The sequence below is a fragment of the Metarhizium brunneum genome, chromosome 6 (assembly GCF_013426205.1).
Source record: "Metarhizium brunneum chromosome 6, complete sequence".
NCBI classification, from domain to species: Eukaryota; Fungi; Ascomycota; class Sordariomycetes; order Hypocreales; family Clavicipitaceae; genus Metarhizium; species Metarhizium brunneum.
In genome coordinates, this window is record NC_089427.1 from 3644196 (window position 1) to 3671753 (window position 27558).

Below are 27558 nucleotides of genomic sequence, written 5' to 3' on the forward strand. Positions count from 1 at the left end.
TTAGCTGCAAAGATTTGCATTGCTGTCGCTCTGCCCACTTGGGTCTCGACACCCGGTTCGGCATCGCATGGCTCAACCGCCAAGACCTAAAAGATAGATCCTGACGTTGACGTCTTCCTTCCTGCGACTATTATTATAGTAAAGGCTCGTTTCCCATCATCGATTGATTCAAAGTATACGACCTAAGATTGGCATTCAACAAAGATTCCTTTACTGCTTCTTTTGTCATACGGCGTCATTGTTTTCGCTGCACCCCACCCCGACCACGAAAGCAGTGCAATACACGCCCTCCTTTACATACACATACCTATAAACGAGTAGACGCTTCTTCTTTGGAACAAATCCGACATCCTCATGTACATGTAATTTGTTTGGAGACTCCATCTGGTATGGAGCGCCCGGCACCTCTGATCGGCTTGCGCAGCTTCGGAGGCATCCGCAACGGCCCAGACTTCAAGAACGGTGACCCCCTGCTACCATATTCTGAAAAGCCGCTTCAGAAACGGGTTCCCAGGATCAAGGCAGTTTTCAGTCACTGTCTGTACAAGAGGGTTCTGGTCTGGGCTGTGGTGAGCCTGGTGCTCGTCACCCTTTTCTTGTCTCAAAGCCGCCGTGTTTCACTATCGCACGTGGTTGAATACGCAAAAGGTCAGGCTCCAAATGTACAAAATACTCCAAAAAATGCTAGTAACGAAGGATTAGGGGCGGGGAAAGATACATCTGCCGAAATTGACATCACCAATGTCAATGACGGCTCCCAGAAGCCTGCAGTGGAAGTGCAAGTTGATGAACTCGATCGGGAAGAGGATGAAAAGGAACGGGAAGAATTTGAGAAGGAGGCCAATGAAAAACCTTGGCTGCGGTTCCCTCAGTAGGTGCTTTCTTTGTTGTAGCATCTTGGTCCAATCATAGACTTACCATTCGCAATCTAGCCTCGACGGCTACTTTCATGGGTTGAAGACGCTGGTAAAGGCATCAGAACTCGTACCAGAGTACCCCAATACCACAGATGCAGCGCCTTTGCCCGCACCTCCTGTCAACAACGGCCGTCTACTTCAGCCGACCGCATACAACCCATACACCACAGCGGGCAAACATATCAAGACTTGTTATCTCGACAAGAACAGAAAGATCCCGGCACCCGACGTGTATGCATACAATGGTGTACCCCAGCATATGCCCGACGCGGCATTCGGATCATACGAGATATTCGGAATACGAGACGACATTTGCTTTGACCGGTTTGGGCGATTTGGCCCTTATGGTCTGGGCTATGGAAAAGAGGAAGGTGGATTGGGTGTTGGCCAGGACACCGAAGATTCACACAACGAGTTGATCTGGGCAACGAGCGGCAAGATTAACTACACCCACGTTGATTGGGGCGAGGCTCAAGACCAATGCTCTGACGCAAACAAGCATCGCCTACTGGCGCCCGTTTCACAGTCCGGGGAGCTTCCCAAGTCTCCAGGCGATCGAAAGGGCAAGAAACCTCGCCAAGCGGTTGTTGTGCGCTGCTATACCGACTTCCAGTGGACAGATCTCGCCGTAGTCAACTTCCGAGCTCTCATCACGGAACTGTCACTCAAGTCCGGTGGCGAGTACACAGTCCATATCCTGCTTCACGTCCTCGACAATGATGAACCTATCTGGGCTGATGACGGAGTTGTTCAACGAATTCTCGATAGCCACATCCCTGCCGAGTTTCAAAGCTTGGCGACTCTTTGGAGCGAAGCCCAGATGGAGCTTTTCTACCCCGGAGACTTTCAGGACACCTACAACAACCCCAGCAGCGCGCCGATTCACGGTGTCTATCGCAGCGCACACTTCCCGCTGCAAGTGTTTGCCTCTCAACACCCAGAGTACGAATACTTTTGGAACTGGGAAATGGACCTGCGCTATCTTGGCAACTACTTTGAGCTGCTTGACAGAATTGGACGATGGGCGGACGACCAACCTCGGCCACTGCTGTGGGAACGAAACGAACGCTACTACATTCCGTCGTACCATGGGACATGGGAAAACTTTACCAAAACGGTTGAAATCGACCTCGTACAGTCGGGCAGACAAGCCGTCTTCGGGCCCGTTGATCACGAAGACAGAAAATCTCTTTTCTTCGAAGAGCGCGGCGAGAGGGCTCTCCCAGACAGCTGCGGCGCCGGCCACAAGCTTACGCAGTGCGGAGTTGGCGAAGGCGCCGACCTCATCACGTTCAATCCCATTTTCGACATTGCCTACTCTGGGTGGGTATTCTCCAACGACATTGTCGGCTACAAGAACCCGTCGTACGACAATCCTCCGCGGCGATCGTCCATTGTCACGGCAGGCCGACTGAGCAGGAGGCTACTCATGTCGATGCACGAGGAGGTCTGGCGCCATCACCGCACCATGTTTGCCGAAATGTTTCCCGCATCGGTGGCCCTCCACCACGGGCTCAAGGCCGTGTACGCTCCGCATCCCGTCTTTTTGGACCGGGCCTGGGCGCCCGCGGGTTCCGCCGTCGACGCCGTCTTCAACGGCGGCAGAGACCGCTCGACATCCGGGTTAAATAGCCCCTTTTACTTCTTCAACGAACACAACCACAAGGGAACCAGCTTCTACTACAACAGCGAGTTCCCCAGCCTCTTGTGGAAACGATGGCTCGGGTACGCCCAGATGGACGGCCGTGGACCATTCGGGGGCCGCCGCGGCGCCGGCACCCTTCGCGGCGGATACGAGGAGGAGAGCTGGAGTGACAGCACCGGCCGCATGTGTCTGCGGAGCATGCTTCTGCACCCCATCAAGTCGGAGGGTCCTGAGTAGTCTGTCGCTGCAGTTTTTCTTCTTTTTTGTCTTTTCTTTTCTTTGTTTATATCACTCGTTACATAGACAGCAAGGCGTAAGCATACCCACCGTCAGTCAGGTCAAGACGGGTGGACCGGACATTTTCTTTCGTTATGGGAAGCCTGGGCATCGGCGCCGTCGGGCACGTAGAATGGGGACTGGAGGGGCGTTTTTCGGAACCTGGGTGCTTTTTGAGTCGCAAAGTAAATAGAGTTGCGTCAGCCGGGAAAAGGTGCTTTGGCAAGCCGGGATTTTGTATTTTTCTCGATAGTCTTATCATGTACTCGTCTGGGAAGTAGAATTAGTCGGATCTGCACATGTGCCTGTCAGCGACGATGCGGTGATTGGGTAGGCGTTCAACGGAAGCGGCCCCATTGTCAGTCAGGGGAGTGCACGTCGACGTACCAGTTGACATCTAAAATGCGCAGTTCCTTGTGCAAAGCCGAATGTGGTGCAGACCAACGCGCAGCCGCCAATCAAGCCTTCCAAACCCACGGGCTGTATTGGGTTCGAACAGACTGGTCCCTACGACAAAAGACACATGCACCACCTGTCAAAGGGTTCAAATGTTCAGAACGAAGAAAAACATATATTCCAATCATCGGCTCGTATCCTCTACCATCCCACACCGAGCCAACTGTGGCCCTCGCCGCCCATGTATCCCCGGTCCCAACCCAAGCAAAAATTCCGCACCATGATAAAATGAAAAGGGAAAGACACGCAAAAGCACCTCACTTACTTTTGGCACTGCAAAAGGCAAGTATAGGCGCACGACAAGTAAATCACAAAGACCAACGATAGCCACCATCAAGGGGTTCCACCCATCGCATCGCCTAGCAACGCAATCGATGATTGTTCGGGGCCGGCTGTGGCCGCAGTAGGGGCATGTGGAAAAGAAAGGCGAGTAGTTCCCCAATATACAAAAAAGTGATGAATGCCGCCCCCAAACAATAGTAACCCAAAGAGCCTCCCTCGGCTTGACAAGCTCACCCCCGAGCGTCAGCCGTCCCTCCGTATGCAGTTCGTGGCAACCCAAATAACATAAACAAGCCCAACATGGGCCATCACCTCGTACGAGGCAGCCTGAATACGTCGAGTAGAGACATCGGGAAAATCGAGAAAAAGGTGGGTATTAAATAGTAGCTTTAGCAGCAGATGATCAGGTGAAACCGCTGGCCGTCAAATAAAAGCGAAGCAAAGAGGTATCGAAGCCACGCCGCGACGCCATCAACGCCCTGAACGCCACTTCGAAAGGGATACATGAGAATCCCCAGAGAAGAGAAAAAGCAAACATCGCACTAAGAGGATAGGACATGTCGTGTCATAAGCATAAAATAAGGAGAACCGGCTGCCAGTGATATCGCGGCATGAAGGCGTTGAAAAGTTGATTGCACGTGTTGTTTGCGACATGTATTGACCAACGTGTATCAAGCCAGGGGCTGAGAAAATATGTCGTGGTTCTCCTTTATTTTCTCAACACAGCCTCGTACATGCTCACGATGCCCGTAACGGCTGTGCCAACAAGGATACCTTTGTAGCCACCATAGACGGCGCCGTTGAGACGCTCGATGGACGTCTCAGACAGGAAGCCACCAAAGGTGACGCCCTGGCCATAGACGACGTACGAAACCAGTGCCTTGACGATGCTGAACGTAAGAGGGTCGACCACTGTGTCGTTGAGCGCTGCCCTAGAGCGGGTTCGCGGACCAGGGTGGCTGGTGGCGGTCAGGTTGAAGAAGTAACCGAATAAGCTGGGGAGGACAACGCTGGTCAGAGCCCAGGTAAGGGCCGGAGACCAGAAGCTCGAGGTCAAGATGAGGAACATGTCGGGCAGGTAGATGGGGTAGTCGGAAGTGCCAATGGCGCGGATGGCGGGGATGGTGAAGGCATAGCGGTTAGCCAGTATCTCGGGTCGGATGAAGTACAGTTCGAAAGCAGCGACGACGAAAAGAATGCTGGTGACGGTACTAAGAGTCTCCCGGGTAGCATTAGAGGCTTCCGTGATGCCAGTCTCTTGGTAAATGGAGCTGACGCGCTTGCGCATGGCGATGGTTGAGCGGTCAAAAGCGTTGGCCACGTCGGCAGGAGTAGCTGGCAGGGGAATGCGAGCAGCAACTTGAGAAAGGCTGCGGGCAGGAGTACGAGTAATGGCAGTGGAGGATCCACGCTCGTCGCTTCTGTTGGTGCAAGCATATGGGTTAGCCATGGTGAAGGTTCTCGTTGCGAGACCAGAGTCAAGTTTGTCGCGTCCCTCGGCGGGATGACCCGTTGAAAGCGACCAAACGACGTTCGGATACTTACTCAGAAGTCAGTTCCTCGAGGGCCTTGGTGACACGGCGCTTGGTAACCTTGAGAGGTTTGTCGCTCTCATCCTTAGAAGAGTCCTTCTCCTTCTTCACGGGGGAACCAAGAGCCTTGGAACGGCTGGTGAAATAGGGAGCCAAGTCGGAGCGGTTGGCCAGGCGGCTGCTGTTTTCGGCGATGAACTCGTCGAGCGCGACCTCGAGCTCGCTCTTCTTGAGACCCTCGTAGCTAGAGAATGCGCAGACTGGTTAGCACACCATGGTTTTCGGTTTGTTTTGTTTACTGCTCAATTCGCCACGTGCAACGACGGCGAGGAGGTGCAAAAACTGGCGCGTTCCGACCTGGCGTATGTCGCGCAGCTTGAGGAAGGGCAGTTTTGTCTCTTTCTCGATGCTGCGATGCTGCATAGTCCAATGTCCCATGGTCGCATCAAGCTGTTTTGGCGCGCGGGAGCTCCAGCTGTCGCGAACCCGACGCGCCCACAGCCCAACACCACTAGTCTCTGCCCGCAAGAAAAAATAGACGAGGTACAAGAAAGGAAAACAACATACTTTTTTAGGCCAACACTGTCGGCGACCTGGACGAGGTCGAGCTTGCGCTGCGCACGCAGCCAGGCGTTGGTTTGTGATGAAGACATGGTGGACTGGATTTCGGTTGTTGCGCAAAAGTTGGGTGTAATTGATGCAAGCGCGCAAAGCAACCTTGTAATGGAGTAAAAACCGAGAGGGCCACAAGGTTGGTTGTCTTGAGCAACAAGGATTTGATGCTTTGACGATGTGTGAGCCGTAGCGGGGAACCAGGTAATATGAAAAGTAGCAAAGATGGGATTTTGACTATGGTGTTTCTCAAGAGATGCAAGAGGGGCGGGTGGATGGCTGGTTGTTGTGGGTGACAGCTGAGCTGTGTTGTTTACATATGTTTTGTTTTGGCCGGGTGAGGTGGAGCCAAGGGTTGTCAAGAACGTCAGCGGCAGGAGCTGGGGACTCGGCAGGGCAGGTGCAGCAGGTGGGAGGAAGGCGCGCGGCTGTTGTCCTTGCCAGCTGCCACCAGGTGCCGGGGTGGGGCCTAGATGAGTCTGGTGTAAATGGTTCCAGATGTCAATGTTAACGAACATTAAACACCAGACAGGTTCAACTGTTCTGAAATTGCTCTGGACTGCTCTGTCAGTGGTCCCAGTATTGACGCATTTCTGGTCCACTTTTCGCTAGGTAAACCGTAATACTACCAGAATGTCCAATCTGTTCTGTGTCTTGCGCGACATGCGGGTTCAGCTCTGGAGCGATAGTACCCGCACACGAGTCCCTCCCGGGTTTGACGATGCTTTAACCAAGGTATGCGAATCTAAAGAGTCGCCCGAGAGGCGGCTGCTGGAGCAGTCTGTAGTTGCCTGGGCGTCCTTGCTCTTTAGCAGGAATACGTGTAATTTATTGAATCAGCTTTCCCTGAGGGAGGAGAAACTACTTTTTAAGATCATTCGAGCGACACCACCCAGTGCCGCTACCAAAGACCGCATGCGACAGCTTTTTGCTCCCAAGCAACGCCAAGGTGGGTCGCTGTCAACACACCGAGTAGCTGTGTACCTAGGTAAAGTACGTAGTTAAACTGACGCAGGCATCAGATCTGCTCAAAAGGGCAGGCCTTGAGAGGCTACTTGATTTTGAACACGCTCCTAAACGAAGTCAAAAGCGAAAGAGCCGCGAGGCACAGCAAGAGGCACCCAACCACATCGCCTCCCCGGAGAAGATGGAAACACCAGTGTCAGAACGTCGCGACCTCAGGAGCCCACGTACGGAGCACCTTCGTCACATATTCCATCCAAGAATGTGTGACCGCATTCTGCAAGAAAATGGCCATGCAGAAGTCGCGATACTTCATGATCCAGATGTTACAAAGTGTCGCCTAAGAATCATTGTTTTGCCAGAGTCCATCCCGAATCTAGCAATCAGACTATTTGGGTGTACTCTTGCGGAGACGTCTACAGGATGGGTTCTTCAGGTTGAACAGGGTCCTGATGTAGAACTCGAAGACCGCGGCACTTTCAAGTTTTCTCGTGCAAGCGTGGACGCGGTCGGACTATTGATCGGGACACCTATCCGCCAGTTGGTGGACCATGGGAATGAAATGACGACGCTGCTTAGTCTATATGTTACTGGAACGCCAAAGTCTAACGGTGTAATCGAGGTTGAAGCGCATCCCGACAAACTCGAAACAATCGCCTTGAAGCTCTGGCCTCTCTCACAGTAGTCATCGACATGTGGGCCAAAACTTCTCGTCACACGTGCCCTCTTGTTCTTTTCGTCCCTTTGATCTTCTTTTTCATGTTATTTGGGGTCCCTTTCCCTTAACAATGGCTGCCGCAACAATCGCCTCGGGGCCCCATCCCTCATCTCAGAGAAGCACGTGCAAGTCTTCGATTTGAACCTCCAACACGAGAAGGACCTCGTCCAAGCAATCGCCTTCAACACATAGGGCGATTGCTGTGCCCTGGCTCAGTAGATGGCAAGATTCGTGTTCTCAGATTCCGTTTGGTGCGCCTTAGAATTATCCCCCTCGGGTACAATCGTCCCCGAGTAGGCGGAAACACGTATGACGGATAGACCAGTCAAATTGGCGCAAATGCTGGTTATCATCATGTAACCGCTGCGAATGGGGCCCCTCGGGAAAAGCGAATATAAGCTCCGGATGGCAAGAAGATGTTATTCGTTTAAAACACTGCACAAGAAGTGCCGCAACAACGGCACCGCTATAGCTTTGCTTTCCGATTGCTACACTTTCAGATGTGAGTTGCTTCGCAATCTTTACACTTCCTATACCATGGGTAGCATTTGGCATCAACGCCCTTTACTTACTCCTCATGCTGAGCTTTCCTTTTTAGCTCAAGATGGCTTAAAATCTCGGCTCATATTTGAGAGTCATCATACCATGGTTCACGACTAGAGAAAGATATATCCCTCGGTCCAGTCCGATGCGTCTGTCGAACTTTGCCCATCAGGTCAAAAATATCACGAGCGTGGCTTTTGCCTGTGGCCGGACCGAAACAGATGCCACTACCATAGAATTAATTTGGGAATCATGTATTGGAAGACACGCGAGATGTGTCCATATAACGAACCTTGACTCGGTGGAAAGAAGCCGGATACCATACCCAAAGAGTAGAAGAGTCTTTAAATAGTGCCCCCAAAATCGGCCAAGAGCCTTTGCAATTGCGATACATCATCATCTCAAATCCATCTCAAGCATACGTAGCTATCATGTTGCCAGCGTTTTCCATCTTCGTAACAAAGCTACCATCCTCTGTGAGCTCCAGCTCCATTGACTTTACCAAGACACTCCTACCAGCCAGCCAGCAGGCCAAATTCCATCACCTAGGAAAAGCGGAGGAGAATAAATAACCCTGCCACAGCGTTTATTCCAGACCCTGTAATCCGTAGTAGGATACTTCATAATAGAAACGAGATGCATCCGGAAAGCGCGACAATTTATGTAAGCTAGGTGACAGATGCCTGGTACCCGCCGCTTTCCGCAGTGTTCTTGAACGAGGCAAACGATCCTATCTTAGGCTGGCTTCCCTCCCGTCCGAGCAGAGCAGGACCACGCCCGTCATCTTGTCTGTAACCCGCATATCAGCAGTTAGTGCACGTCCTCGCGCAGGAACAAAACAAGTCCTCTATACCAAGGCACTCAGGGTCTCACAGACGGGATTTGAGAGACGGGGCTCTCGCAAGCCGGTGCCGTAGGGTAGACGAACACCACATCGTAGGCCGCCCCATTCTGATTGACACTTGTGTACAATGTAAAGTCTGCTGAGAAGTTAATCAAACCGCCAGCTAGGGCGCGAGACATTAATTAACAATATTCCCCCCCCCCCTCTTCTTTTGTAGCAACATATACATAGATAACCTCGCGCATTGCGATGCGTGTTTGCACCGTGTCTCCTTCGGCATGTCCCTGTTCCTGGCTCAAGTATGACCAGGAACGAACCGGTGTTTAATTAATGTTGTAAAATTAGCCCTTCCGCATAGTGCTGGCACGAATATTAGATAGATCAAGTTAGACAAAATAATAAAATTATAAATTAATACATCTAAATAAACGGAAGTTATAGTTGTCGTAAATCCGAGTGTCCCACCCTCTAATAAGGCATAATTGGATGTAACACAGCCAAAGCAATCATCAACTTACGAGGGTTCAACATATCTCCCCGTGCATGGAACTCTGAATGAGTGTCCAGTTCTAACTCCCAACTAGGTTTCCAGTTCGCAGCTCCATTCGACGTCCACCGAGATCGCTTACTTCCATCACCAATTTGTCTCGACGCTGGTAATGGCACAAACACAACCACCACTGGAAGGTCACCATCACCCCTGTGACTGTACTTCTCACGCCTCGTTCCATTTACAACGTTTGTGAAATTCAGCGTCTTTCGACCGGCGACATACTTTCGGAATTGTATTGTATTCCTTTTGGCCAATTTACATGGCTCACTATCCAATGGCCGCTGCCCTCTCTGCTCATGCTACCTCACGCCCGTTCCTCTGATTATGTGTTATTGCCCAAGTTACCCAATTAGCCCAAGTTCGGCCCCCATGCCATGTTAAAAAACAAATGCACCGATTCCATTTCCCCTCCCAATTTCGCCACTATAAACATATTTCGCCTTCACCTTTGTACTATGCATCCGACATCCAGTTGATAAACTTTTCTTCCCCCCGCTTGACGAGCCGCATCGGTACCGTTTTGCCCTGCAAGCCCAGCGTAATCACAGACTCGGCCTCCGCCAGAGTCTTTCTGCTGAATGCCTGCGCCGTCCGGTATACATCGGCTCTGGCTTCCCTGCCCATTCTTTGTACCTCACCTTCGCTGGCCCATTGGTCTGGCGCTAGTTCCACGCTGTACCGCTGAAACAGGACGGCCAGAAATGTCATGATTTCGACTTGCGCGACACGTCGTCCGATGCAGGATCGGGCTCCATCACTGAAGGGGAGGTATGCGCCGCGACGAGGGCGGAAGAAGCGCGCGTTTCTGTCGGGCTTGCGGTCGATGCCCTCGTCGCTTTCATCGTCGCCGCCGTCTGACGACTCTGAGCGCGCCCGTTCCTCGTCTGCCTCCTTCCTTTCACAGCGGGGCCCAGGGACCGTCTCAAACCACCGCTCCGGCTTGTAGTCTCGTAGGTCGTCTTGTCCTGGAGTCAATTGGCTTTTTTCGTATGGCCAATAGCGAGGGTCTTCGTGAGCTTTCAAAACCTGAAGCATAATCATGCTCCCTTTTGGCAGTAAACATTCCTTTCCCCCAACGTTGACCACCTGGTCACGATCCCGGGATACCTGCTTGGGAATTGCAGGTCCGGGCGGAATGAGGCGAAGGGTCTCATTCATACACGCCGCGATTGCGCTGCCCGTCATGGGCCCAATCAATCGCTCATAATCCCAAGTCGAGGGGTCCGAGTTGCCGACCAATTCGTCAATGTCTTTATGGATCAACCGCTGAGCCGCCGGGTTCGTCGCAAGATTAATAAGTGTGAAGTGGATTGTGTTTGCCGATGTCTCGTGGCCTGCAACAAACATGATGAATGCGTTCCCAAGAATCTCCTCTCGGTTGAGGACCAGTGGCTTTCCAAGCTTGTCTGCAGTACCCTTTGCATCCAACCCGTATGACCCCTTGATCAGCGCACCCATGAAATCCATACCCTCTTCGGCTTGTGTCCCATTTTGTAGAGCCTCCATTTTTTCATTCATCATCTCGTTTGAGTACCGGACGTAGTCCTGGTAAGCTGCCGCAGCCAGGCGAGGACCCTTCCACGGCGACAGTTTCAACATCCAGTGGGGAAACAATAGGACAATCAAAATGTTGTTCAGTAGCCGAACCAGCGTATCTACGAACGACAATGAGTAACCAGGTGGCGGGTCCAGCGAGGCATACTTTGCAGCGGCAGTGTCTGACCCAGGTGGCAAGACTTGGCCCGGCCAGAGAAGTCGTAGTCCGAATCCAACATAGCTAATAACGTTGATGGTGAGTCGCGTAATATCAGCCGAGATGGTTGTCAGGGGCTCGCTCCTATTGCCGAAGCTGTCCACCCAGGTGCTAATCATGCCATTCGTCTGCTCGATGATTTCGCGAAAGACGAGAGCAGAATTCTTCTCATTGAAGCTTGGTGCTGTAGCCTTGCGATGAGCTTTCCACACACACCCCTCAGTCGTGACAACATTTTCGCCAAACAATCTCAACATGCGATAAATCTGACACGGCTTGGGGAAGTTTTCTCGCTGAGCAATGATTTGCCGAATGACCTCAGGATTGGATGTCTGTATCATGATGGCACCAGGAGACACCAGGGCAAACGTGTCGCCATGGCGTGTATAGCGCTTTCTGTCTAACCTGTAGGCAGCATCGGGGATCATGAGGCTGGTGGTTCCATGTCAGAAATGAAGATTCAATTGTTTAAGCATATCCATCAAGCGAACAGAAAACTTACTCTAGCCAATCATCCCACCAAGATTTGGGCAACAGCCGTATCAACTTTGCATAGATGGGAGCTAGTACCAGCCAGTGCCTAGCTAGCATTTCACATGCTACATATCAGACGAGCGACGCCGTTCAAGTCAGAAACAGGATCCCATAAAAGAATTGAGTGACAGAAGGACTAACGGTAACAAGGAGCAGCAGCGGCAAAGATTTTGACTTACGAACAACAAGATAGGGCAGATTGCTTGCTTTGGCTATGGCAATATTCCGCCTGAAGCCCAAAATAACACGCACAACGCCATAGAAAAGAGCGGCCCCGATGACTAGCAGGATGTTCTGCATGGTCACGGCGCACGGGCAGTTCCCCCAATTCGCAACTCAACCACGCTTCTCAGTGCAGATAGATATACTCGTTTCTTGAGCTCCAATATAAGGATTCCCTAGAGTCGATTAAGGTTTTTAATTTGCAAAGTTTAGCATATATTACAATGCAAGTCGGAGAGAGATTAAAGAGATGAAGTTGGCAAGTTGAGTACATGAAACAGTGGGCGAAACGACTGGTGTGCGACAAGTCAAGGGGCGTTGATCTCTCAGACGTTCTGCTGTTAGAAGAGAATGAAGAAGAACCGCGGAATTGATAAAATACAGAAATAGAGGCCGAGGAAGCTTGTGTCAAAATAGTTGAAAAATCCAATTTCAACAACAAGCCGGGAGAACAGCCAACGGCGCGCCAGCATATATTTCAAACAGCGCAACTAGCTACTCGTGTCCCCGGGCCACTGCAAGCCGACGGGGAGCCGTTTCCCAGACCTCGAAACCGGTCTCGGTTTGGAAACATCCGTTCCCACTTGGGCCAATCGTCAGGGCGCAAATACCTGTAAACAGCTTGGTTCACGTCGGGAGTACTCCCTAGGGAGGGAGGACGTGGACCGAGCCCGCCGCGGCCACAAGTCGCCGATGGTACGTGGTGGCTTCGCGGGCTGCGGGTGTTTGGCCTGTGGTAAAAATCCAGATGAGCGGCGCATTGTGGCAGGCGTCTAGTTGAGTTGGGGCAATATCGAATCGGCTGTTGTTGTTGCTTGTTATTTTTGGTTCGCCCGTGCCGTGTTTCAACTCGTAAGCTGTGCCGCGAAATGGTCGAGGGTCGACAGCACAAGACCCATCGCCATCCAAACATGTCCAAACAACAGAAGACGGGCGAAATGGACAAGCAATGAAGATCCGTTGAGCCTGCCGACAAATGGCAGGCCTCGAATTGGCATTGGACCGCGGGGAAGCGCGCCATGTTAAAATGGCAGCGTCCACAACAGCCCTCGGGTGTTTTCGATCCCGGCGCCAGTGGCCCGACTCGTCCAGCGTGCCCGAGTCACTGGTATCTCGGCATTGGACCAGACGCTGTGGGCGGCTACTTTTGGCGTCGGACACCAGCTCATCCGAGATGGAGGCGTGTGCGCTGTCCGTCAACAAGAGTCAGTGTGGCCACATTGACAAAAGGGGACTGGAGAATGAACATTAGACTGTCGTTCAAATTGGCACATGCACGCCCGTATGGTTTTGGGGGGGGCCTTGCTCCTGCCTTGGTTGAGACATAGAGATGTCAACTTGGGTTAGCAGTCGCACCTTCTTCGCATTTGGCATTTCACCGCCTTTGCAGCTCCATTTTGATGCTACAACAAGCCTTTACATCAAATGCACATGCCGACTTGCATCACAAAGCGCCGTTCTGCTGCCATTGTGTAGTCTTCTCGCACGGGCAAGCCACTTCCCCAGCGCCCATTTTCTTGAAGTAAAATCGGTTCAGCAGCTCCACGCACCGACTCCACCTCTGAACAATAACTGACACCGAGGTCTGAAAACCCCGTGACCACAGCGTTTTGCAACAGAGGCACCAATCTCCCTCGTCTCACCCAGTAAAATATCCCGGGAAAACGTGCATGGTGCGTGCTGTGTGTATTGCCATGTCTCTACTCACGAGACTGCGGGGTAGGAAAATACCTCATCAAGGAGAAGGAGAAACTGCAATCATCACATGTTCCTTCCTCTGGCGATGATCCCCATTCTCCGCAAGGACCTAGATACTTCGCCACCGTCAGCTACCACACGTTCCGTCGTCGGGAAAATAACCCAAGCGGACAATCACGTAATGTCCATTATCAAAGTGCTTTATTGTAAGATGATCTAAAGCCATTTACACAGATGCAACGCACCTACCCATTCCCCGTCCGCGCCATGTGTTGAAGATCAATGTAAAAGACGCTACTTTGCTGTCCGTAATTCTGCTTGCCCTACCACGTTGAGTTGAAGACAATGTGTTTATCATAATGTACCTAAGAAAACCCCATGCACTTTCTAATGAAGCCACTCCTTTCATTAGACCATGTTCGCTCCTTCTAAAACAGCCCATCAATCTCGCCGGTTTCCGTGTCGACATCCACATTCAGATATCCTGGAGCTGTGGGAAGACCAGGAATTGTCTGGATGTCGGCGGCCAATGCGTACCTGTATTGTTCACGTTGGTTAGCTTGGGTCCCCGTGGCAAAGTCCTCATCCATCAACTTACAGATACCCTGCACCAGCGGCCATACGGACGTCCCGAATCGGAACGGTAAAGCCGGTAGGAGCACCCTTCAGATCAGGGTCGTGAGAGAGAGAATATTGCGTCTTCGCGATGCAAATGGGCAAATTGCCATATCCTTGTCTAGTGTACGTGTCGACCTTCTTCTGGGCCAGCTCGCTGAACTCAACCTTGGCAGCACCGTACATTTTCTGCCCAATAGCCTCGATACGTTCCTGGATAGTGCCGTCCAGTCCGTAGGTAAGAGTGAGGTTCTTGGGTTTCTCGCAAGCAGCGATAACGCCCTTGGCCAGGTCAACGGCTCCTTGGCCACCGTGAGCCCAGTGGTCGGCCAGGATAGCATCTTCAGCACCAGCAGACAAGGCCTCCTCGCGAACAACTGCAATCTCAGCATCCGTGTCGGTGGCAAACTTGTTGATGGCGACAACTACGGGAATACCAAACGACCTGGCGTTGCTGATATGCTTCTTGAGGTTGACACAGCCAGCGCGCAGAATTTCTACATTTTCCTGCGTGTAGACGGCGTCTAGGGGAGCGCCGGGAGCAATGGGGGGGCCGCCGCCGTGGACCTTGAGGGCGCGAACGGTAGCTACGACGACGACTACGTCGGGGACAAGGCCAGAAGTGCGGCACTTGATGTTGAAGAAGCGCTCACCGCCCATGGTGAAGTCAAAGCCAGCTTCAGTGACGACGAATCCAGCTGATTGGCTGTGGTTCTCGTCCGGCTCGGTACCGGCCAGCTTCAATGCGAGCTTGTCAGCGATGATGGAGCTCTGTCCAATGCTGATATTGGCGAACGGGCCAGCGTGGACAAACACAGGTGTTCCCTCCAGGGTCTGCATAAGATTGGGCTTAATGGCATCCTTCATCAAGGCCGTCAAAGCACCGCCAGCACCAATATCATCACAGGTGACTGGGTCACCGTTGCGGGAAGTAGCAACAACCATGCGTCCCAGGCGCTCGCGCATGTCTGCCAAGCTCGTGCTCAAGGCGAGAATAGCCATGCACTCACTGGCAACAGAGATGTCGAAGCCAGTTTCACGGGACTGGCCCTTCTCGGTTGGGGCAGTGCCAACAGTAACACCGCGCAGATGGCGGTCGTTGACGTCTAGCACACGTCTCCAGGTAATGGTGTCGGGGTCAATATCAAGGCGGGCAAATCGTCGGATTTCCTCCTCGCTGAGGGCGTCAGGGTCGGTCTTGTCAATGCCCAGCTTTTTCAAGCGGCGGAACATGACGGGAGCAAACTTTCGCACTCCATTCTTGGCGGGCACAAGTCGTCTATAGAGAGGTCCATCCTTCTGGGTGTTTTCGTGGAACATGCGAGTTTCAATAGCCGCAGCCAAAAGGTTATTGGCAGCAGTAATGGCGTGAATATCACCAGTCAAGTGCAAGTTGAACTCATCCATGGGAATCACTTGGCTGTAGCCACCGCCTGCAGCGCCACCCTTGATGCCAAAGGTCGGGCCCTGGCTAGGTTGCCGGACGTTGGCAAACGTTAGCCGTCCCACGTGAGCTCCGAGAGCCTGGGCAAGGCCCATAGTGGTGGTGGATTTGCCCTCTCCCAAAGGTGTGGGCGTGATACCAGTAACCACGACGTAACGACCGTTCCTGCGATGGTCGAGGCGCTTCAGCAGATCAAGGTCAACTTTGGCCTTGTAGGCACCGTAGGGTTCCAGCTCATGCGGAGCAATGCCAACCTCGGCGGCAATTCGAGTGATTTGCTTGGGTTTCTGGTCTCGAGAAATGGCGATGTCGGACGGCACAGGGGTCTTCAACTTGAGCGGGAGAGGAATCGTCTTTCTGATCTTCTCCTTCTCAAAGAAGAGATTGGTGGCCTCGACAACATTTTGCAGAAGCATGGCAACAGTCATGGGACCCACGCCGCCGGGGACGGGGGTAATGACGGAGGCAACTTTGGAGGCACCCTCGAAGTCAACATCACCGACCATGCGCTGGCCACTCTTCTTGGAGGCGTCGGGGATGAAATTGGTGCCGACATCAATGACAACGGCGCCTTGTTTCAACCATTCGGCCTTGACAAACTGAGCTTGTCCAATGGCAGCAATGACGATGTCAGCGTGCTGGAGGTAGTTTTCCAGCCCCTGGGTCTTGGAGTGACAGACAATGACGGTGGCATCAGCATGGCGCAAGAGATAGCTGATGGGTCCGCCAACGATGTTGCTTCGGCCGAGAACAACGGCGGTCTTGCCAGCGATCTGGACGCCTGCCTCCTTGAGCATGTACATGACGCCCTTGGGAGTACACGGCGTGAAGATTGGAGCGCCGCCACGCTTGGCCAACTCGCCAATGTTGTTCGTTCCGAAGCCGTCGACATCCTTTTCGTCAGCCACAGCAGAAGTGATGCTGTACTCGGAGATGTTGGCGGGAAGGGGCAGTTGAACTAAAATGCCATTTACCGTGGCATCGTGGTTGAGGCGACGGATCTGGTCGAGCAGCTCGGGCTCGGAAATATCGACCGGGAATTGGAGGAGTTCGCAAGCGACGCCAGCCTACAGGTATATGAGGTGTTAGCAATGTACCCTGCCCGGCACATGTAGAGCAACATGAAGAAGAGTCGTACCTCTGCGGCGGCCTTGAGCTTCATGCGCACATAGGTGGCTGCAGACACGGGATTGCCCGGTTAGCTTAAGCCCACGATGGCGGGGGAGGGGTCAAGAAAAAAATCGGGCGAAATGGGACGAACAAGAGTCTGAGCGGTCGCCAACTGTCGAATGCAGAGTCAGTACCAGTTTGCAATGTGCAATTACGAATAGAAATGCAGGGGCAGCAGCAAGCGTCTGGGAGATTGAAGACTGAGGACTGCAGGATGCGGGCGTACCTTGGATAATCTTCAGAGAGGGCTTGTAGCGGGGGTTGAGCTTTTGCTTCTCGACAATCTCTGCACCGATTCTCTCACGGATGCTCTTGGCGATGGCGGTGCCATCCAGTACCCGGGCAGTCATGGCTGCGCTTGAGGCGAATCGTTGACGGCGATGCAAGGACGGGTGTATGGCGAGAGGCGAGGAACCCAGGCGGGCGGGACGACGAGGAAGAGAAGTCGTGGAGTAGAAGCGTGAGGGCGATGACAGTGGCGACGACAGCGGTGTTGTGCCGCTGACATGTGCTAGAGCCAGCGGCAGGAGGCCGGTGCCGGGGCTTTGTGGGTGGCCTGCAGGCTGCTGGCCGCCGCATTGGGCGACTCGGACGACTGCGGCTGCGGCCGCGGATGTACACGTGGGACCTGGTCTGGGCAGTCTAGAGGACCGCAAGCAAGTCGAGCAAGTCGAACAGAAATCTCTTGCGCCGGCGGCAGGTCCTGCTGCAGTCTGTGATGGCCTCTGTGAGCCAGTTGAGCCCAGCATGCGGGCCGAAGTTGTCGTCGAGTGCGTCTCGCGTCGCCCCGTTACTGTACAACGCATCATCAACTTGCGCGCTGACGCTCCATGCCGCTGCGAGCACGCACGGTACAGCTTCCGAGGAGCCATGGCCGGGGGTTCAATCTTCAATACGTCGGCAGGTCTGCTGTTTGACAGCCATAAGGCCCGAGTGTGTCCTGCAAGACTAAATGCTCGTGCTCGGTGATCTGTATGCTGCAGTTATGAATCAAGAAGCGAAATCAGAGCATTCGCAGGGCAGAGAGACACGTTGTTATGAACTAACGACTCGGCAGATGGCCGAACGGCAAGAGCCACGCCAAGGATTTGACTTTTTTTCTGGCCTGGGGCGATTTCCAATGTCTTTGTTCGGTGAGCGGAGCCCGTCAGCCAGGCTCAGCCAAGGTCAGCCAAGGTCAGTCTAGTTTGGAAAACGCAGGTCTGGCGGGTACTGACCTGACCTTGGCCGTCCTCCAAGCAGGTCGTGGGTTGGGGTTCTTTTTAAACCTACAAGCTCCCTTTTGACCTCTGCGATTTCTCAAGTCCCCCTAGAACCTCCCCCCCCCCCTCACTTGATGTATCGCAGGGCCCGGCCGTCTTGTCATCTACTAGCGACAGAGCGGGCAGGTCCATGGCTAATGCTCGACGCTGTGCCTGCAACACTCGGCACGTCGGCCAATGGCTCTATTTTGATGACCAACAAATTCGCATCACCAGCGTGGGGGCAACTTGGACTACCCCAGCTTTTGCCCATGAACATGATGAGAAAGCGGCCACTACTTAAGACCCGAGGCTCCCGCCCGCACTCCGCATGAGGAGCAGTGGTGCATTGGCGCACAAAAGCAGCAAAGTCCACGGTCCATGATGCCGAGACTTCCCCAGATTCCCCAGATTCCCCAGACATGGGCCGACTGTCGACATATTGGGGCATACATGGTTGTCAGGAAAGGAAGCTCATTACGTATTCTAACAACGGTGAGCCTGCAGCGCTACCCCCCAGTTTCCTCTTGTACACGTCTCATACCTTTGATGAAACCGTAGTCGGTGATCTGAGATGCCAGACAATCTCAGATCCCCCTATCCCACCCCTCCGGTCTGTAAGGAGCTGCCAACCAAGCTCTCCCCCTCCCACCACTTTCATCCAGCTACCAAACCTGCCCGCCATATCGGCCCATCCAGACAAAACTAGGCCAAGCTGAGGTGTCAAGTCGCCCGCGAACTGATCCTTTGTCCGAGCACGACGGCGAGGGGTTATCGCCACGCTTTGAGGTGGCGTCAGGAGCCGCATAAGCTGTTAGCTAACAGGAACTAACCGATTCGTGGGTGACGGTTGGCAATGGTATGCTGGCGCGGAATTGGTGGCAACAGCATGTCAACGCCGGCATCAGGCATGGGATGCTTGACGGCAGCCTCCAATCGCCTGGATAGCCATTAATGCTTAGACGGTGGCATTGGCTCACCGTGGCTGTTTCGGGGCATGTGACCTGTTCTGCCATCCGAAATGCAAAGACGGAAAGTAACTGCGTGGTGCCTGCCATCTGGTCGCTGCCAAAACGGTAACTCGGGACTACTGTCATTGGACGCAGCTTTGCTCCGTCTGGTGGTTAGTCATTTGTACTCCCCTCTACACTTTTGCCAGCCGAATACATGAGCTTCAAACTTGGGACTCACCGCCATACACAAACTCCATCTCATCACACGCAGCACACACGGCCCAGAAACAAGGAGACGTCGTTTCATTTGAAATACAACTACAACAAGCAAGCCGTATCCGATCCATTCATCCTAGCTTCGTGCAAGACAGACCGCACGAGACCACCGCTCCGTCATTCCACCTCACACCACAAGGCCTGCAGCCTCATTATCTCCGCCCACTCATCCGTCCTGTTGGCATTCGCAAACCCAGACTGCATGTTGTTGAACATCTGCGCGCCCGTCGCCCCATTCTCCGTCTCATACCACCCCAGCGAGCTGTTCCCGTGCAGGTTGCCGTCCGTGGTGCCCGAGAGCACCGCCATGCTGTTCATCCCGGAGTACATGAGGCTCAGCTGGCCCTGGTGCATGGCGTTCATCATCCTCATCTCCTTCATCTCCCGGAGGAACTTGATCCTCGGCACCGTCTGCAAGTACACCTGCAGCCGCTTGTCGCCAAACGCCCTGAACGCGGCGACCCGCTCGTCGGACGCGCCGGACCCGGGCTCCCCCGCGGCGCACGCCTCCGTCCACATGCCTCGCATGCGCGGCGACCAGACCTGGCATATCTGCGCGCGCTGGTCGAGCTCCCCCCTGACGGGGAGGCGCGCGGCCAGCGGCGTGTCGGCGACGAAGCCGACGTAGCAGTCCTCGCAGAACAGGGCCTCCGGGTACCCCCACCACTTGGCCTTCTCGCGGTCGTGTATGCCCGGGCACGGGGCCACGGCGGCGAACTTGCGCACGCAGTCGCCGTAGTAGCTGAAGACGCCGCGGTCCAGCGCCTCGAGGTACTTGTCGGCAAACTGGCGGAACCGCGGGCTCGCCGGGCAAAAGTTACACACGAGCGTCGCCTCGGGGTCCCGGGCCGCCGGCTCCAGAAACCCCCCGAGCCCCTTGGCCTTGAAAACACCGACGTAGCACGCCTCGCAGATGTCGAAGTCGTCACACCCCCCGCCCAACGTCCACCAGTTGCCGCGTACGATGCCCTTGGCCGTACACGGCACCAGCTTGCTAACAGTCCGCGCAGTCTCCCAGAACCCGTCAACGTCGTCGTCGCAGAGGGCCGCCTCGAGAGCGACAAGCACGGGCAGAGAGTTGTTGGTCAGGTCGCATGTCCAGCGCTGCCCTAGCATCTCCATCCACGCGTCGAACCCGACGTTCTGGTTTACGGCGTCGAAGGCGCCCTCAAACGCCGTCAGCGCCAGCTTGTCCATGAAGCACGTCGCGCAGGCGTGGAAGTTGTCCAGCTTCCGGCGGAAGACGTACCAGGGCCCTTCGCTGGCGGGCTTGGATGCGCCTTCGCAAACGGGCAGCTGGAGCCGGCGCGTGGCCCCCTCGACGAAGCCGGCCCAGTCGTTGCCCTCGGCGAAGCGCGCAAGGGCGCGATTCACGTACGCTGAGTTTGTGTCGCAGATCCATTTGTCCTCGGCGCCTTGGCCGTCGCGCGGCGTGAAGCTGGATGCGAATGCGGTGCCGGCGATCTTGTCCTCGTAGCATGCTTCGCAGGTGATGAACCCTTTGATCTCGTTGTTCCGCATCCCGTAGTACTTGACGCCTTCTTTTCCAGTCGTCGCTTCTTTGCCCTTGCAGTTGGGGATCGTGAGGCGATGGGTCGCGTAGGCCCGCAGGCCGTCTAGGTCGTTGCGCTGGAGGGCTTGTTTCCACAGGTGGTCTTTGACGCGCGGGTACCAGAATCGACAGGTAGAGGAGGATCCTTCCTCGGCGAGGATTCGCTTGAACTGTCCCGCTAGCGGCGTGCCTCGGATGTGATCCTCGTGGCATTTGGTGCAGATGAGGAATCCTGGTATCTCTGGGAGGTGGTACCAGTAGAGGGAGTATTCGACGACACGATCTTCAGGGCAATACCGGACTATGTCCCTTGGTGGGCCGCTGGCTACCACTGGAGGGGGTTTAGGTTTAGGGTTTTGCAATGGACCGCGGGTATTGTCTGGCGAGGCGGCCGAGTTGCCGTGTATGCTGAGACTGTTCATCTGCTGAGCTATGGATGCCGCATCATTCTGAGGTCGGTCATGTTGAGCCGTGCCGCCCCGGTCCGGGCCTTGTATCGGAGGGCCGGGGTTAGATGCTGCCGGTGGGCTCTGTTCGGCCTCAAGCGGTGGCTGATAGGCTTGAGCATAAACTGTATTTGTGTATTCGTTGTAGCTCGTGTTGTTGACCGGAAGGCTTGGCTCCTGTGCCAGGACAGGCCGATATTGCTGATCTGGGGCCGTGTTTGACGCCGTGAGAGAGCCCTGTTTGTTCTCGAGCGTAGTGTATGGGTTGACAAATGTTGTCGTTGGCGCATTATACGAGTACGTGTTTTCTGATCTCCCATATGCGTTCTGATGCGTTTGCACAACTGGAGTGGTTGAGCCTGTTCCAGCCACGGGTTGATACTGCTGGAGAGACGGTGTATTTGCAGCCACTGGCCGAGTTTGCGTGTTTGCCCAAGTATCAGCATTCGCCGCTGAAAGGGACACAGTCTCGCTCTGCTGCTGCTGAACCCCAAGCGAAGACATGGCATAAGTACTGCCATGCTGACTCGGATTCTTGACCGGTTCAGCAGGCATGGCACAAGGTTGTCCCTGGTCTACATTGACAGAATGCTCGGGGGGTCTACAAACCGTATCCTTGCCATAATCTGCATACGGGTAATAAGTATTCCCCGGCTGTTGATTCACTCGAGGCGCCGGCGGCGGGGGATAACCTGTCGCGGAAGAGACTCCTGGTGCAGGATTGCCATGAGCGGTTTGCCCGTGCGGCGTGCCATAAGCGTGCTGCGTAGCCGCCGCAGAAAAATACCCGCCAGCATTAGTATCCTGGAGCCTGTAGGACGCAGCCTTTTCATAACTCGACGAGCCATTCACCAGTGGTTGCTGGCTAGTCCGGGGCGGCAACGGCGGAGGCTGGTGACCGTATCCATGATATCCGGCCTGAGAAGCAGGTGTGCTCGTGTGACTACCATACGATTGTGCAGTCGACAAGTGTGGACTATTCACAGATGTCGGCGTATACTGCCCGTACGACGAGCTATTCTGCTGAGCATGAGACTGGTATTGAGATGGGCGTGTTCCTGCTGGCGGCGGGAAGTACATCTGCTGGGCCGCGGGCGGCGCCTAGATTGAATCAGAATAGGGTTGAGGGGGAGAAGCGATTTATACATGTAGCTAGCTACCTGATGTGAGCCTTGGTTGCCGTACGCATACTGCGCCTGGGCCTGAGGGCCCGTCCCGTACGTATTCACACTCGCGTTCTGCTGGTCGTGCTTGGACAGTCGTTGCTGCAACTGCTGCTGGCCGGCGGCGACTGTCTTGGCCAGGCCTTTCTGGAACGCTTTGGCAAAGGAATCCATGGCCGTGATGAGCAAAGGGAGGCAAGAAATCACGGTCTCGGATCGATGCGGTGCACCTCCATGTCGAGCCAGCGTCGAGAGCACGATATAAGTGCCAGATACGAGTGAACAAGCATCAATTTAAACTATTAAGCTCGCAGCCATGTCTGACCGCAAGGGCTACCCCTGGACCCGCGAGGCGTTTTTACCCAGTTTCTCTCGTTTGCAGTGCATACATTCCGCAGGTTGAGAGCGTGAGGCTGAAGTGGTCTATTGACCAGGTGCAGGAGTCTAGACCTAGGTCGTCAGATTGCGGCTGATCGGAGCTCGCTTTCTGACAGCCATGACTGCGGGAGGGAGCTCGTCAGCCCTATCATGTCGATGATGGCACGGTGCGTCTTGGGGGCTCTGTTGGGGGGAGATTGCGGCATTTTGGTCAGGCGCATCAAGTCAAGGAGCTGGCATCGCATGGTGGCTGGCCGATGAGATCGATTCACAACGCTTCTTGGCCTTGGATGGCAGTAAATGACATACCCTTTTATCTTACTTTTTTGGGCATTAATACAATGGCTCTCGTATAGTTAAGCAAGCAAGCTTCAAAGGATAGCCAGAGCGCATTATGTCAATCAAAGGTGAAACGACTGCCAGGCTCAAGTTGTGGCTGGTTAGCCTGGAGCCGTAGCCATATGAATACATACCGTATCATAGTCAGACCATCACGAGTCGGATAATGTCCTTGTTCGTCGGACCAAACGTTGTGTCAGCAACATCAGCACCACCGAGACGTTCAGCACCGTCCTGCTAGATTATTCTATTCCCGTGAAGTCATCTGATCGAGGAGGGTGTGTCCGTGGAAGATCTGGTCCACCTGTGGCTTCAAACCAGCCAAGTCTTATCAAGCGTATCAAGGTGCGGATATGCTGCGAGTTGGCAAATAGCTAAGCTGTCCGTTCCAAGTTCCAATACAGGCTTTATATGAGAGCAGCCTGACTGCCAGCGGGGAAAAATGCTTCTTCTTGGCCTATACGTCGCAAAGGTTTGATTAGCAGAGCACATGGGAACAAGACAAGAATAGTAGGCCAGGATATGCAGCCAAACATGAACCCTTGCTCATCCTGCTCGTCACAATCAGCAGATATGGATCGATTGAAGGTATCTCCAGGCACCTGATTTCATGCCTTGGCGCACTTTTCGGGCTGAAAATACGGGAATAAGCTCATGTCCCAGACGGCAACTCCAAAGAGAAGACAGACAGGGGCAAACATTGCCGTTGTAAAGTGTACATCGCCAGGCATTGCAGGCGTTTCACGGAGGCTTAGGAAGACGATTCATCTTAACGGGCTGGAGCTGCTACCAGTTTGCAAGTCAAAACTCATCAAATCACTTTCTCTATGCGTAACCAGACGTTGCTCGTTTCTGCAACATGTGTCCGTTTATCGTGGGCATAACCAGCACAGTCGGCGACGGCTCCTCACGATCTATGCGAGGACGTGCGAGCGCCCCGAAATCCCATCTGTTTCCTCACCCTATAATCAGCGATGCTGCGGCTCGAGTCAACCTGCGTCAAGTCTACATATGTAGTCCCAGGTGGCTGAAGTGTAAGCTGGCATCGCAAAGGACATCGATGCAACACAACTGAGTCGAGGAGCTCGTCTTGACGCAACGCGCGACGCGGCAACAGCTCATCTCGCCATCCTGCTTGTACGTCAAGTTTTCTGATAATCGACATGTTTCGTTGCACACTCGTGGCTAGACAGTTGTGCGTCAGCATTACCTGACTAGCAAAATGGCCGACTACAAAGGAGGGCTCCATGTCTCATAAGTACGCAACCAAACGTCCTTTGCTATCCGGCATGTGATGCAAACAGCTACCGAGTATACATGTATGCATTTGGTATCAGATATCACCTGCCCACTTTTTCTTCAGCGCTGCTTCGTTTCTTTTGTACGTGATGAAAGTTAAAAGTTGAGCAGGGGATCCGCATGTTCTCGCTTGATTGCCGCTGATGCGCCGTTGATGGAGAGACGTCTGGTGTTCTCAACAAAATAACCTGTGGCTTACAGGATACATCTGCTCTGTGACTCGTCCAAGCATGCTGTCCGACTCCCCTTTGGCTCCGGCATTCGTAAAGGGCCAGAGCAAAGGGGGGGAAGGGCAAAAAGTACAAGTAGTGCCACGACGCCGCTGGATATCCGTTCTCGTTTTCTCATCCCAAGGAGAGCCATCGTTTACATTTCAAGTTCCAGGCTCTCTCTTTTCGCCAGCTCCCGTTGAACTGCGCAGAGGCCAACACAGCACATCATACAACACCCACCCATACTTTGAACATGTCACTGGATCAAGGATCAAACTTGTCTCTTAGAGACCAATGGGCCAGCCAGCACGCCGTCCGAGGGATCAAGGAGGAGTTTGTGCGATTGCGGAGCGACAATATAAGGCATGAACCATCACTGCCGGAAGATCCCCGCATGTTTGATATTGAGGATCCGTATTTACCGCCTGCTCCGAAACCTCACGATACACCCAAGGTCCCTCCAAAAGAACGTTTAGTTATTCCCCTTGGCATTGTTGGAGCCGGAGTCGCTGGCCTTTTCGCCGCAAAGGTGCTCGACTACCTCAACTGGAAATTGTTCCACATGGCCGCCAAGAGCGGCGGATCGCAAAGCGGCAGCCCGACCAACATGGACGAATTCCAACGCCAATACGACCTTGTTGAACGGTTTCCAAACACGCTGTGTTTTACATATACCATTCATGAGGCTGCTCAACACGACAGGGTTGGCGGCCGCCTATACACGCATAATTTCGGGGGGCCGAGAAAGGCTCATGATTACTACGACGTGGGTGCCATGAGATTTCCAGACAACCCCGTCATGGCGCGGTAGGTCATGGCAGCCGATAATAACGACGCTATTCAACTGGTCTAACGAGAAGAATAGAACGTTTGCCCTCTTCAAGACGCTCGGCATGAAGATGACGGATTTGAAAACACACCCAGACGCTCCCGATGGATCCATCATTCCGTATTATATGACGAATGGCGACGAGCATTCACGTACCGTTGAGCCGTGGTGTTTCAACGACATTACTCTATGGGGAACGTATAGCTCCATCGTGAGTGATGATAGTGATCCGTTCAAGATTTCAACCGACAACACCATACCCAAAATGTAGGAGGCGGGTTTGCCATGAAGCCGTTGCAAGAAGCAAGTTGAGCTAATCAGCAATGGATCAGACTCCTCAAAAATCCTCCCGACCAAGTCATGAATGCGAGCATTGAGCCCTTGAGAGAGGCCCTCAGGCGCGATGCTAAGCAGGACCCTCCCGGCCGTGAAGGATGGAATCTCCTCATGCAGTATGATAAATTCAGCACGCGCCAATTCTTGGGAATGTAAGCAGATGGGCCATCTTGTCTTGCGCTTGTTGTTTCAAACAGCCCGCTCACATGTTTTCCCTATCTACAGCGGCGGTTCAAAACCAAGCCCGGGCAGCCCTATCCCACCACCGCCATACAACTATGAAACCATTGAGTGGATGGAAACGTTCAACGGGTGAGTGGTAGATCCTACAAGTATGCCAAACATTTAAAAGCAATAATAATACTAAAATACCGCGTGATTCCAGAGGGACCAATTGGTACGACCAAGCCTTCAGCGAGACTGTTCTGGAATCGTTGGATTTCGAATACGACACCCAGCACAAGGACTGGTTCTGCATCCTAGGCGGCGCCCAGCAGCTGTCCAAAATCCTAGAGAGCAAGATTACACGAAAGCCTCATTACGGAAACAGGGTGACCAAAATCACGGCCAAGGGGCCGATGGAGGTGGAAATCCAAGTTGACACGCCACACGGCAAGAAGACGAAGTGCCAGTACAAGGGGCTCGTCAACACGACAACGCTCGGCTGCATGCGGCAGATGGACATCAGCCGCGCCGGACTCAACTACGCCACCAAGCAGGCCCTCCGGTCCCTCGGGTACGGCCCGTCGTCCAAGGTGGCCATCAAGTTCAAGCGCGCGTGGTGGATTCACGATCTCGGGACGCACGGCATCAAGATGGGCGGCCTGGGCTACTCGGACCTCAGCATCCGCACGTGCGTGTATCCCTCGTACAACATTTACGACGACGCGGACGGCACCGCCGTGCTCCTCTGCTCCTACACCTGGCAGCAGGACGCGGAGCGCATCGGCGCACTCCTATCCAGCCACCCCGAGCCGGAGAAAAAGGTGGCAGAGGAGGCGGAGCTAAAGGAGCTGCTTCTTCGCGATCTGGCGCGCCTGCATAGGAGTGAACACATGCCCGAGGAAGAGCTGTATAAGCTCGTCAAGGACAACTACATTACTCACCATGCTCACGCCTGGGGCAGCGACCCCAACACGGCTGGGGCATTCGCCTTTTTCCGCCCCCAGCAGTTCACCAAGATGTGGAACAAGATGATCCATCCCTCGGGAGACGTTGTAATTGCTGGCGAGGCCGCTAGCCCGCATCACGCGTGGGTCGTGGGCGCCCTCGAGAGTGTCATTCACGGCCTGCACGCCTGGATGGCGGAGAATGTCTCCCTCGTGCCTGCGCTTTCGTTCGCCATGGCGATTTTGGAGAGAAACGAGCCGGGCAATCCGTTTGTCGGGCTGCCGCCGTACATGACGCCTGACATTTCCAAGTGGCAGGGGGACCTGGGGCGGCGCCACAGGTCGCGATGTCTGGATCCGACCAGGAAACCTGGTGGTGTTTGACGTGCATTTGCCGCCGATGGGGGAGGGTTAGGGTTAATATAGTGCTGATTCTGCCGAGACTGAATTTTGTCAACGAGGTTGATTTCACTGCTTTGGGTTCCTTTCACATTTTCTCAATACACGCTCTTTTACTCTTTGGCTTTTTGACTTGTCGATAGTCGGGTGCAACGTTGTGATGGCTGATATTTTGCGTCGAGATGCAAACGAGACCCGTTTTGTGGCCATGGTGCCATGTATTGCCTCTGGACCAGACACCTCAAGGCG

General features: G+C 53.9%; 7 protein-coding genes across 7 annotated transcripts; 3 read left to right on the top strand and 4 right to left on the bottom strand.

The window, feature by feature from the left end:
- Positions 1–389: 389 nt before the first annotated feature.
- Positions 390–2799, top strand: G6M90_00g104310 (uncharacterized protein; the record flags this gene model as incomplete). Its single annotated transcript, XM_066131641.1, has 3 exons — positions 390–648; positions 703–871; positions 933–2799. 3 exons carry the CDS (start codon positions 390–392, stop codon positions 2797–2799), a joined length of 2295 nt encoding a protein of 764 aa, XP_065987549.1.
- Positions 2800–4285: 1486 nt separating this feature from the next.
- Positions 4286–5761, bottom strand: G6M90_00g104320 (uncharacterized protein; the record flags this gene model as incomplete). The annotated part of the gene is made up of 3 exons (XM_014685942.1): positions 4286–4997; positions 5122–5352; positions 5676–5761. The coding sequence occupies 3 exons, from the start codon at positions 5759–5761 to the stop codon at positions 4286–4288; spliced, it is 1029 nt and encodes a 342-aa protein (XP_014541428.1).
- Positions 5762–6353: 592 nt separating this feature from the next.
- Positions 6354–7368, top strand: G6M90_00g104330 (uncharacterized protein; the record flags this gene model as incomplete). Its single annotated transcript, XM_014685943.1, has 2 exons — positions 6354–6669; positions 6743–7368. 2 exons carry the CDS (start codon positions 6354–6356, stop codon positions 7366–7368), a joined length of 942 nt encoding a protein of 313 aa, XP_014541429.1.
- Positions 7369–9794: 2426 nt separating this feature from the next.
- On the bottom strand, positions 9795–11928 carry C7263 (11-oxo-beta-amyrin 30-oxidase; the record flags this gene model as incomplete). Its single annotated transcript, XM_014685944.2, has 3 exons — positions 9795–11526; positions 11597–11678; positions 11808–11928. The coding sequence occupies 3 exons, from the start codon at positions 11926–11928 to the stop codon at positions 9795–9797; spliced, it is 1935 nt and encodes a 644-aa protein (XP_014541430.2).
- A 2048-nt stretch (positions 11929–13976) lies between these two features.
- On the bottom strand, positions 13977–17649 carry C1TC (C-1-tetrahydrofolate synthase, cytoplasmic; the record flags this gene model as incomplete). Its single annotated transcript, XM_014685945.2, has 6 exons — positions 13977–14085; positions 14147–16674; positions 16746–16783; positions 16869–16889; positions 17004–17570; positions 17628–17649. The coding sequence occupies 6 exons, from the start codon at positions 17647–17649 to the stop codon at positions 13977–13979; spliced, it is 3285 nt and encodes a 1094-aa protein (XP_014541431.2).
- Positions 17650–19364: 1715 nt separating this feature from the next.
- Positions 19365–22582, bottom strand: G6M90_00g104360 (uncharacterized protein; the record flags this gene model as incomplete). Its single annotated transcript, XM_014685946.1, has 2 exons — positions 19365–22346; positions 22406–22582. 2 exons carry the CDS (start codon positions 22580–22582, stop codon positions 19365–19367), a joined length of 3159 nt encoding a protein of 1052 aa, XP_014541432.1.
- A 2307-nt stretch (positions 22583–24889) lies between these two features.
- Positions 24890–27294, top strand: G6M90_00g104370 (uncharacterized protein; the record flags this gene model as incomplete). The annotated part of the gene is made up of 5 exons (XM_014685947.1): positions 24890–25443; positions 25502–25732; positions 25798–25953; positions 26027–26113; positions 26187–27294. The coding sequence occupies 5 exons, from the start codon at positions 24890–24892 to the stop codon at positions 27292–27294; spliced, it is 2136 nt and encodes a 711-aa protein (XP_014541433.1).
- Positions 27295–27558: the final 264 nt, after the last annotated feature.